The sequence below is a fragment of the Zootoca vivipara genome, chromosome 7, assembly GCF_965207765.1.
Source record: "Zootoca vivipara chromosome 7, rZooViv2.hap1.1, whole genome shotgun sequence".
NCBI lineage: Eukaryota > Metazoa > Chordata > Lepidosauria > Squamata > Lacertidae > Zootoca > Zootoca vivipara.
The window spans coordinates 72,999,498-73,011,593 of NC_142590.1; the positions used below are offsets into that span (position 1 = coordinate 72,999,498).

At 45.4% G+C, this 12,096-nt stretch overlaps 1 protein-coding gene across 3 annotated transcripts in view; it reads left to right on the forward strand.

Annotated features, from left to right (window-relative positions):
* PLCG1 (phospholipase C gamma 1) overlaps positions 1-11,851 on the forward strand; it is a 90,428-nt gene extending 78,577 nt beyond the window's left edge. For all 3 annotated transcript variants that reach the window (XM_035122998.3, XM_035122995.3, XM_035122996.3), the window contains exons 24-32: positions 461-618; positions 1,237-1,333; positions 1,915-2,139; positions 3,377-3,525; positions 5,242-5,356; positions 7,802-7,963; positions 8,549-8,637; positions 8,771-8,958; positions 10,290-11,851. In XM_035122998.3, the coding sequence (XP_034978889.2) occupies positions 461-618; positions 1,237-1,333; positions 1,915-2,139; positions 3,377-3,525; positions 5,242-5,356; positions 7,802-7,963; positions 8,549-8,637; positions 8,771-8,958; positions 10,290-10,332 (1,226 nt within the window). In that variant the 3' untranslated portion in view covers positions 10,333-11,851. The remainder of the gene's footprint in view (positions 1-460; positions 619-1,236; positions 1,334-1,914; positions 2,140-3,376; positions 3,526-5,241; positions 5,357-7,801; positions 7,964-8,548; positions 8,638-8,770; positions 8,959-10,289) is intronic.
* Positions 11,852-12,096: the final 245 nt, after the last annotated feature.

Consider the following 12,096-nt stretch of genomic DNA (forward strand, 5'->3'; position numbering starts at 1 on the left):
CTTCCTCTTAAAAAAATACCATTGCTGCTTCCTTTCTTTCAAAGAGACTTTATTTATTGCATTTATATACTGCCTTTCTGACAAGGCACCCAAAGTAGTTTACAGTTTTAAAATACCAAAACCAATGATAAAACGCCATGTAAAATTGACCCAGGGTTACAGGGGACAAGCCAACTTGAGAAGGCCCTGATGTTAGCCTGCCTTCTTCCTTCTCACAGGGCAGATGATATCTGTTGGGACTGTTGTCTGTCTGCAGCTGGCCTTGTGGGGTGCAGAAACAGTCCAACTGGGATGTTGTCCCTGCCTCCCTCCTTCAATCTTTTCTTCTTTCTCATTTTATCAGTTATCAATACTACTTACATACTATGGAGAAATTTCTAACTATAACTCTGTTATAGATCATGTCTGTGAGGCCGGCTGTGGCCTAATCCTTGTTTTTCTGCTCATTCCTCATCCACAGCCATCCGCCCAGAGGGAAAGAACAACCGCATGTTTGTCTTCTCTATCAGCATGGCTTCCATCACACGATGGTCCCTGGATGTAGCAGCTGACACACACGAAGACCTGTTGGACTGGGTGAAGAAGATCCGTGAAGCCGCCCAAACTGCTGATGCCAGGGTAAGATACGCGGTCTCTTAAAATTTTGTAAGCCATAGATGCAAAAGTTGAGGAACTTTTTATGAAGGCTCTTGTGGTCACTGCATGCAATGTGAAAATACTGTAAAATAAAATATCTGGGTTCCTGGGTTATATAGGAATGCCTGAACAGTAACAGGCCAGAATGGAGATACTCCACTCATCACATTTCGTATCCTTGCAAGTGGTTGGTTCCCTGCTGTCTATGCCACCTATACGCATTTAAGTGACCGAGTGCAGTGGGGAGAGGTTTGCTGACTGTCTTGAAGATGTGCCTTTGTAGAAAAGCACACACCTTTCACAATATTCCACACACTTTTCAAACCACAGTGAAATCCACTTGTCCTGCTGTTCCTGTTTTCTGCTCATTGAATGCTGATTCTTCTTCAGGTGTATCTGAAGAAGTGTGCATGCACACGAAAGCTCATACCAAAATATAAACTTAGTTGGTCTTTAAGGTGCTACTGAAGGAATTTTTTTATTTTGCTTCGACTCAGACCAACACGGCTACCTACCTGTAACTAATGTTGATTCTGTTAGCGTGTACCTGAGCCAGTGCTTCCGCCCATACAATTAATGAACCCTGTTGTCTTTTGTCAGCTTTCAGAAGGCAAGATGATGGAAAGAAGGAAGAAGATAGCGCTGGAGCTTTCTGAGCTGGTCATCTACTGTCGTCCTGTCCCCTTTGATGAAGAAAGTATGTGCAGATTCCATTAGGCAAATACTGCAAATGCTGTGCAATGACCCATTGCTTGGCTAGAGCTGATTACTGGCATTAGTTCAGCCTTGTGATGTTTTAGTTGAAGCTTTTAAATCATTGCACCAATCTGGCAGGGTAGATTGGTAAAGCTCTCCCTTGTAGGTATTTGAAAGGTTTTGCCAACCATGACAAAAACACGCCAGTAGTTGCAATATAGTATTTCTTTTCTATATTGGTTCAAAATCTAATTTGTAATCCTTGCAAATTCATTTTCCTTGGATATGCTATTCAGTCACGACTCTGGTTTATCTAATTCACAACTTGAATAATCCCACTGAAGAAAAGGTGGACATTGATTCTTATGGCTTAATTTTTTATAGATGTGAAAATAGGCTCTAGATTTCTGAAGCTGATTGATTTGGGTTTTTTAAAGAAATGACTAGAAATACGCATATCTATTTGTGGAACTGCAAAGTTCTTTCTCTCCCCACTGCTCTTTCTTCTCCTGTTAAATATTGTGGTGGGATCTTTCTGACGTAGGCTGCCCCGTATCATTGTCTGCCCTGTTTCCTGTACAGAGATTGGCACAGACAGGGCTTGCTACCGAGACATGTCCTCCTTCCCTGAAACCAAGGCAGAGAAGTATGTCAACAAGATCAAAGGCAAGAAGTTCCTGCAATATAACCGGCTACAGCTTTCCCGCATCTATCCAAAGGGACAGCGCCTGGACTCCTCCAACTATGATCCTCTGCCCATGTGGATCTGTGGCAGCCAGTTGGTGGCACTCAACTTCCAGACACCAGGTGAGACCCTTTTCACTGGGCTGTTGCGGTGTTATGATGGTTACTCTCTGTGGTGACCATTGCTTAGGGCGAGAGTATACAACATGGTACCCGCCATATGTTGTTGGACTGCAAGTCTCATCATGGGCCGTGATGGCTGGGAGTTATGGTCCACAACAGCTTGACGGCACAAGGTTGGCTATCTCAACTTAGGGCATGTCCTAAGTTTGCAGGGGAAAGGTATTGCTTCTGCATGGCCTGGTGTCCAAGCTGCTTGCATTGTTATACTACAACGGGCAAAAGCATTTTGTGCTTGCTTATGATTGGGAGTTGGGCCATATTTTCTTCTTCATTTGAATGTTTACCTATAAAGCCTTAAATGGCTCAGGACCAAAATACCTCAAGGACTGCCTCTCTGTATGAACCTACCCAGACCCTGAGATCATCATCTGAGGCCCTTCTTCATGTGCCTCCCCACGTGAGGTCCAGAGGGTGGCAACACGAGAATGGGCCTTTTCTGCAGTGGCTCCCTGTTTCTGGAATGCTCTCCCCAGTGAGGCTCGCCTGATGCCTTCATTGCATATCTAAAGGCAACAGTCAAAAACGTTTCAACCAAGTGCTTGTCTGATACTCTGGCCTTTGAAATATGTCTGGGAGAGGAGGGTTGTTGGTTTGTTTTGCTTCTGCTTTTGTTTTTATTATATATTTAATAATGTTAACTTTTTAAAAAAAATTGGATTGTGCTGGGATGGTACATATGTCAGAGTAGCTAGGATGCTGTCTCAGAACAAATTTATATAACCTTAAAACCGGGGGTAGCCAACATGGCAACCTCCAGATGTTGTTGGACTACGACTCCCATCATGCTGACCCAGATGGGAATTGTAGTCCAGTGAAGCCTGGAGGAAACCGTGTTGGCTACCCCTGCTGTAAAATCTGGGAATGGGCATGCATGTGTTGAAGTCTGAAAGTACCACAGTATTGCCTCATCCTATCCAGGTGTCAATTGTAAACGAGCCTTTTCAGTAGCGGCAGATACTTTACTGTACCCTTCTAGCAGCATTATCAGTATGGTTAATTATCTTTGCCTTCTAAAAGAAACTGCACCTGAGGTGTTCAGGGTTTTGTGAGCTGGCCAGTTAGCACTGGCTTTCCTTAGGGGCCTCATTCGAACACGGGTGTTATGCCCTGAATTGTCCTTAATTGTACTCCGTAGTACTGGAGCTGTTCCTCATCAAAGCCACCTGTGCTTTTGCAGATAAGCCAATGCAGATGAATCAGGCCCTGTTTATGTCTGGAGGCCGATGCGGCTTCATACTGCAACCGGGCAACATGCGGGATGACATCTTTGATCCCTTTGACAAGAGCACTCTGCGGGGGGTGGAGCCGCTTTCCATTTCCGTTGAGGTTGGTGTGTTATGCTCTTCTCTGCATGCCTGCTGTAACAAAACCTTATTTTGACTTTGGTTTTGGTGGATGTGTCCCTTCTCCCACAGCCCCAGGCTTCAGAATACTGCTACAGACATTCTCTCTCTCTCTCTCTCTCTCTCTCTCTCTCTCTCTCTCTCTCTCTCTCTCTCTGTGTGTGTGTGTGTGTGTGGTACATTTATTTCTCCACCTACTTGAACCTCTGTCCCTGCCCACCACTAGCATGGAGCCATGAGAAAGTTGCCCACAAGGGAATGCAACTCTTGGGCTGAAATATTTCCTCCACTTTTCATTTTTCATACAAATATCATGCACTGAAGTGTCTCTACTAGAAGTCTGGAGGGTGGCAACACGAGAACGGGCCTTTTCTGCAGTGGCTCCCCACCTGTGGAATGCTCTCCCCAGGGATGTTCACCTGGTTCCTTCATTATACACCTTTAAGTGCCATGCAAAAACCTCCTTCTTCAACCAGGCCTTGGGTTGATTAATATTCTGTGGCCCTTTAAATGTGTTTGTTTTGGTGGGGGTAATTGTTTTGATTTGTTTTTGTTTTAATTATTTATTTGTGGTTTTGTCCTGCATTTTTTATCTTATGAACCGCCCTGAGATCTTCGGATGAAGGGCGGTATAGAAATTTAATAAATTATAACAGTAATTTTGTAAGCTAAGGCTCTTCTCTCCTAACAAACAAATTACCAAATGTTGAGGCTGAGGTGCTTTTGTCTCAGCCGGAATAACAATGGACCTTCTTAGATCAAGTGTGCTGAGCGGCCTTCTAGAGATGGAACCGAATAGTCGATGCCACCCAGCCAAAAATTCAGCAGTGCAGATTGACTTGAAATAGATGACAAAAGGGAGCAGAGGCACACCAGGACTGCACAGTGTGGGGGCGGAGGGGAATTCTAGGGGGGCAGAAAAATGGCAACATGCAACCTTTTGCCACCCATAGGTGGCACCCTCCACTTGGAAACCTCCTGCGTTCTGGGGCTCAATGTAAAAGCATGGTTGTGACTCTGGCTTCATAACTTAAGTCAAGTGCAAAGCAGGGGAGCAAAGAGCAGGGTGATTGTTTGTTGCTCCTGTCCTGGCACATACCGCCAATTCTGTCATTCTGATGTCATTCTACTTTTATATAGAATGAAAAGGGCATATGAGAGGCAGGACAAAAGATTTCTAAATCCTATCTATCCTATGTGTACATAGGATCAAGGCCAATGACTTTCGGCTCTTTCACAAGAGACCAGATACAGATGAGCAAAGTTTTTCCTCCATTTCTGCATTTTTAATGCCATCAAGTAAGACCCTGTGTAGACTTCAGCTCTGTACCCACCATGTGAGGAGAGTAAACCTCTCGTTTGTGCAACCTTAGCCTGCTGGGGATGGGATGAAACACTCATGCCCAGAGCTTCAACTTGCCTGTGCAGCACGTTTGCACCACATGCACCTGTCAAATAGGTGTTGTTGGCTCTCAACAGACTTGCTATGTCTTGTTGGAGAATGCTGTCCAGAGGCCACAACAAAATGTATTTAGTTTCAACGGATGAAACATTTTGTTTGTTTGTTTTGAAAATGTTGTCTGTGCTGGAGTTACCTCAATAGATCGAGGAATCGGCCTGCTGCTGCAGTGTGCATAGCCATTCCTCAAACTGTGCAAAGCAATGGCCTAATTTTGTCTTCCCTACCTGCCCTGCGTAGGTCCTCGGGGCACGACACCTTCCGAAAAATGGAAGAGGGATTGTTTGCCCCTTCGTGGAGGTTGAGGTGTCTGGAGCTGATTATGATAACGCAAAGCAGAAGACTGAGATGGTGGGTGAGTATCTGAACTACTCAAAATTCAGACGGGTTGCAAGGCATGACAGTGTTGTTTCTAAGTCCAAGCCAGGGCTGGATTTAGGTTTGATGAGGCTCTAAGCTACTGAAGGTAATGGGGCCCTTTATATGTCCAGCCTGTCCTTTGTCAACAACAAATTGTCACTGTTTTTTTGTGTTGAATATATGTTATATGGTAATTTATGGACCTAATAGGTATCTAAAGTCATTTGCACATGCAGAATGTAGGCACCCTATACAGTGGTACCTCAGGTTACAGACGCTTGCGGTTACAGACTCTGCTAACCCAGAAATAGTACCTCGGGTTAAGAACTTTGCTTCAGGATGAGAACAGAAATTATGCAGCGGTGGCAGCAGGAGGCCCCATTAACTAAAGTGGTACCTCAGGTTAAGAAGAGTTTCTAGGGAGCAGGCTAGCAGGCGGGGCCCGTTACTTACCTCATAGGAGCCTCCACAACACAAAACACTGTTGCTGTATGTGGGTTTTATTTTCTTTGTTTTTTAATCTTCTATTTTGAAAATCCAGTTGTTGTTTTCTTTTAATTTTGGGGGGGCCCCCAAGAGAGTGGGGCCCTAAGCTATAGCTTGTTTAACTTATACATAAATATGGCACTGGTCCAAGCTAAGAAGAGGGCCTCGAAACATTCATCGCTCCTGTCACTCCTGTAAACCAATTTCCTTCTCATCCCCAGACGTATATATGTACTTTACATTAGGGGTCCCCTTCCTTTTGCACCCTTACTCTGGCCTCATGCCTTCAGTGCAGTGTGTGAAGACAAGATTTTCAAAGATTTGCTGTAACACTAGCCAGTCCCAAGTGCATTGCGGCCTCTTTGAGGTGGCAAGAAGTGTTTCCTGTTCACTGAACCAGCTTCCTTCTTATCGCCAGAAGTATATGTGTACTCGGTGGCCTGACATTTGGGGTTTCTTCCTGTTGCGCTCCTTACCCTGGCCGCTGTGCTGCTTTTTCTCATGTCTCAAAATCATTGTGTGAAGGCGAGGTTTTCTGCGCTTTGTTCTAGCACTGGCCAGTTCCAAACACTCTGTGATGTGGCAAGGACTTGTTTCCTGCTCACTTGACATGCAAGAAATGCTAGGCAAAAGAGGGGTTGGAAACTACACTGGTGTGAAGAATGGAAGCTACAGTCTGCTGCAGAAATGAGATCGTATAGTAGCAGATTGCTTGATATGCATTAGATTACTGAGGTGGCTGGAGACGTGGAGTTGATTGTACGAATTGGCCTAGTCATCAGTAAGGAACCGGTTTGTGCAGCTCTGGCAAGTTCTTGGGAGCATTTTGTCCTCTGTTAATGAAGAAACACTTAAGTAGTCTCAGAGAAGCTGTGTCTCAGTAAGACAGGAAAGTGTCCAAGATCATCTTCTTAGGAGGAAAGTGGGGAAAACGGCAGGTGAACTGTGACAGTAACTGCAGCAATAAATGTGCCGTACATGCATGTTTGTAGTAGTTTGAGAGCATGTTGGATATGGAGTTAGTTGAATGTCTCGATTTCAGGTCCTCGCTCTGCCCTGGACCCAGTTGTATGGACTTGGGCAGGTCTGAGTTTGCCATACCATAGGCAGGGCAAAGCCTCCTTGTGGAAGGCAGTTAAAGTGGTGACAAATTTTGGACAGCTCTCTGATAAAAATTGCACCCTTTTCCACGTACCTGTCTATGATGCGCACCAGCTGCTCTTCCATGATGATGGGTAACAACAGATCCCATTAAGTTGGTGCCACAAACACATGTGAACACTCTTCTTAGAGGCAGCACCCCCATTCCAGGCAAACAGGTTGGTGCTTGGTGCTGTGAGATTCTGGAAGATGGTTAACTAAGGATAAGGGATGCAGGGAGGTGAGCATTCCCATCAGGTACTTGCAAAGGTCACAGGGCTTTTCATGGTTTCTTGAATGAAGGCATGCAAGAAAACAGTCACTCCCCTCTCCCGAATCCAACCCTTCAAGCCACATCCTTTACAAAACCATGGAGAATACAGCTCTCCCCCCCCCCCAACTTCATTTTAAAATAGCCCCTTATGTAAAGCAATGGGCTGGTCTTCTACATGCTGTGAAAGGTGGCAGAGTGGAAGCAGCGTCAAAGTGAGGTGGGCATTGTTAGAGGTGAGTTGTAGCTGTTTTTAATTCTTACCTGATTCGTACTAAGGGCACAGGGTTCACCAACTTTAAACTGGGAAGGTTAATAAATGGATGCGAAGAACTGTGGCCCATTTAAAAGTGCTGCTGTGGAAGTTAATTTCCAGAGAGTAGTTCTGTAATCCGTTGTTGACAAAGGAGTTCTGCGACACCAGAGATTTAGCAGCTTACTGTGGATTAAGCTAAACTACTGTTAAAAGTATTGAACTACTTTCTTTTTAAAATACCGGAAATGATACGACATTGTGTATGTATGTTTGTTTATTTAATATAGTGGACAATGGCCTGAATCCTGCCTGGGCTCACAAGTCGTTTCACTTCCATGTCAGTAACCCTGAGTTTGCCTTCTTACGGTTTGTTGTGTATGAAGAGGATATGTTCAGCGACCAGAACTTCTTAGCTCAGGCCACATTCCTGGTTAAAGGCCTGAAGACAGGTATGTGGTTGAAAGGCGTTTCCAATATCTTTGGAAGCGCATTTCTGCTGATAAGATTCATGGGAGCATAGATGTTGTTGGGCAATCAGTGAAAAGTTGCTTTGTAATAAATTGCAAACGTCTGTTGTTAATTGGGTGAAAAAAGCAAGGCTGCAATCCTAACTACACTTAACCTTAACTTGGGAGCAAATTGGGGAGTCACTCCCTGCAAAGCATAATCTGTAGCCAACATGTGTTTTTGGTTTATTGATTGCAGTTTGACATAAAATAAGCCAGGGGTGGTAGTTTGCTTACTTTGTGCCTAAGGCAGTGATGGCCAAACTTGGCCCTCCAGCTGTTTTGGGACTACAATTCCCACCATCCCTGACTACTGGTCCTGTTAGCTAGGGATGATGGGAGTTGTAGTCCCAAAACAGCTGGAGGGCCAAGTTTGGCCATCACTGGCCTAAGGAGTGAAAAGGCCCTTTTAGACACAATCATAGTAATACAGTAACTTTGGTTTGCCATGATGTGCGAATGGGGCCAGTGTAACTAGGTAACTGCAGTTAGTTGGCTCCCGTTGTAGCTCTTTTTGTTGTCTTTTAGGGTACCGAGCCGTGCCTTTGAAGAACAACTACAGTGAGGATCTGGAACTGGCTGCCTTGCTGGTGGAAATCGATATCACCCCTGGCAAGGTAAGTCTTGCGCTCTTTAACTGTTGATGGAGCTCTGCAGCACCCTGCAAAAGACTCCCAAAGCTGAGGTTGAAAAAGTTGAATATGTGACAAATGTCTTGTCACAGCTTCATTTCTCTTTTTGATTCTGAAGCAGGAGAATGGGGAGATTAGCCCCTTTGGAGCTTCGGCCTTCCGAGACAGGTCATCAGATTCTCCAAGCCAGCAGACGGGAGGCAGAGCCAGAGAAGGCTCCTTTGAAGCCCGATATCAACAACCATTTGAAGACTTCCGGATGTCACAGGAGCAGCTAGCAGACCACTTTGACAATCGAGACAGAAGGTGAGTTCCGTAGGGATTAGATGCTCTGGATATCCTAGTCAGTCATTTGGGAATTGACCATTTATGGTGGTGAGCTTCAGTCCCTTCTACAGGGCCAAGGTGTCTTTACATATTGCGGAGTTTGAAATGTTGCATAGCACAAGCAGCCTTTGTCTTAACGTATTATTTCCCATGGGAAGCTTAGACTTTCAACTGAGCCATGCATGCAGGAGGAAAAATGTTGTGCTTTTATAAGGCTGCCCTTGCAAATGCATGCACCCAGATAGGAGAATTATCATTTTTCTTTGTTTTGGGATGAGGGTTGATTCTGCTGGAATGCCAGCCTTCCCTGATAGAGAAAGCAAGCCCCCCTCACTCCCTGCAATGTTGTCAGCATCCCAAATGATTGTGGCAGGGGGCTGCTGAGTTCTGCAGGGATATGTTGGGCAGGAGGAAATGTCATGCTTTCGACCACCTCCCCCACAAAAGCCATGAGCTGGCTAGTCCCATGGGAACAGGGAACATGGAGGTCTGTTCCCATTGCATGCCTCTTGGAGATGGCACTACACATACTGAGTCGAACTGCTGAATGGAGCCCCTCATATTCTCTGAATAGCCCTGATGCAGTGTTCCCATGTGTGGCAGTGGGGAGGTGGGAACAATGGCCTAGGAGTCTCGTTCTGCATGCAAGAGATGTATCATTGAATGGGGAAGTTTTCAGTGGTTTCCCCTCGAGTGGAGTGGAAAAAAAATCTGATTGCCAGGCAAAATATTCCCTGTGCAAAATTGCCATGGCAACAGCTCCTCGTGAGAAACCATAGCATCAAAAAGTAAGAATCGAGCCTCAGAGACGGCAGGTGCTAGCTGCTAACAGCCAGTTCACATATCAATCATTTCCCAGTCATAGAAGATGGTGTAAATTTATCTGATTATTATAGAGTAAATGCATAACTAAACTTTGGTACCCACCCACCAACGTCCCATAAGGTTAGTAGGTGCCAGTGTGTTGTAGTGGACAATGTGTTGGGTTTGGATGAGACCTGGGATTAAATCCTGGTGCACAAGATGGCCCCGACTGGTCAGATCCCTGCCTCTAGGGCTCACTTTCCTAACAAATGGTTGTAAAGATAAAAAGGAGGAAACCTTGAAGTTTCTTGGCGAAAGGGCAGGATGCAAAGGTGGAGTAAAAAAAAAAAATGCCATTACATTTTCCTGTCAAGAAAATCAGCAGTGTGTCACTAGATAAGTGGCTCTTGAAGAAATCCCTCAATGCACTTCCAAATGCAACTTGCATTTTTATAGACTGCTGGAGAGGTGTATTGTTTTTCAACTCCCTTTCCCCTTCCCTGCAGGGTCCTGCGAAAGACACGAGTGAATGGGGACAACCGCCTCTAACACAACCTTTGCCTGCTGTAAAGCACCCTCCAGTGCTTGTGATTCTCACGGATTGCTGTGAACTGGTTTCTATGGAAACGTCACTGCTTTGGCCTACTTTCAGGCAGCTTTTCGAGTTTCTCTTCCGAAGGGTGTTCAAGTGGAGAATTTTTTTTTTAAAAAAAGAATCTACGAATCAATGGTTTCATTGTCTTGAGCACGACCTGTAACAAAAAAACTCAACAGCGAAAAAAGACCCTCTGCATCAAGCCGTAAACTTAGGTGTGCTGAACGTGTATGTCTTTCTCAGTACCTAAGGCTGGATGCAGCGGCCTCTCATCAACACCCTTCTTCCCCAAGACTGTAGTTTATAGAAAGGACAATACCCTCAGAGCTGCCCAGCAGAGCCCAGAGGACCTGGATCTCTCTATCGTATTATTATTATAGTTATTAAACTCCTTAATCACAGCCTGTGCACAGAATGTGAGGTGATTTCCATGACAGAAGGAAGTATGAGCGTTTCTCGTGGTAGTCAAGCACAATCCTGGTAGGACCTACCAGACCCGGCCTCCGTGGCCATCTCAAGCTATGCAAGGCCCCCCCCCCCCGAGTCTGTCTTTTCCGAAACAAAATGTTACTAGAAGTGGATCATGTATTGCATTAGCTACGGTTTTAGGCACACAAAGTGGCCACCTATGTAATCTTCCTTTGGGTGACCAGCTCATTGAAAAGTGTGAGGCAGAATCACAGGAAGACTTCATCCTACTGTTTTAAAGTGACTGAGATATAAAGGGTTGAGGAGGGGAGGGGAAACCTGAGCCAAAGGCAGCTCTGCAGGAGTTAGAGCCCTTGCCACTGAAACAAACTTTTTTTTATTTGTTTGCTTCCCTTTCTGTTGATTTTCAGCCAACACTAATGGGGCAAAACAATATTAGATGGGGCAGGTATGTGCAGCAGAAGATATTGGCTCTCGCGCCTGGGCTCCCTGAACAGAGGCGCTGTAGCTGTGGCCAAAGTTTCCAGGCCAGGGAAACTACAAAAGGCAATGTTCACTTGCTCTGTGACTTCACTGTGGTACCTCCTTAAGGGGAGGAGGGGGAAGACTTCTGCATATTGTCAAACCATCTCCCCCTTTCTGAGGAAGCCGCTGCCAGTGTCCATGGACTCAGGCCACAGGAATTAGGCCATCTTCTTCCTGCTGTGGTTGAGCAGGTGGGGGCAACTTTAGCCAGCCATTCCATGTTGCCGCAGCAGCAGTGATAGTTGTGCTGCTGTGCTTTACTAGAGAAGCGATACCACCCTTCCAACAGAACTGAATTGTTTTTATTTGGGCTTCCCAGACAGGAGCAGGAGGCAAGCATGCTCCAGTCTCCAAAGGCAAGTTCCATTTTCTGTGGCAGTATTTACTATATATTGTTTGACTCTCTTATGAGGAGCAGAGTCCTGCCTGACTCCTCCTGTCCTATGGATTCTGATCAGCTGGCTGTTGGCTGGGATGGATCAGACTGCACAATAAAAAAAAAATCCTCAAGTAACTTTATTTTAGTCTTTCCTTGTGTTTTTGCTTGGTGGAAGCCCCAAAGCCCTGCCTTTAGAATACTTCACCGAGATGAAGAGCTGTTTTCACATGTGACAAATTTCCAGGCTGGACAACCCTTCCCACTAATTGGGTGATGCTCAAGGTCCCAAGTGTTTCAAGGAAATTCAATTGCAAGGAAGCTTGCTTAAAAAACGGAACAGAAGAAGAGCCTGCTGGATCAGGGCAATGCCCCATCTAGGCCAGCA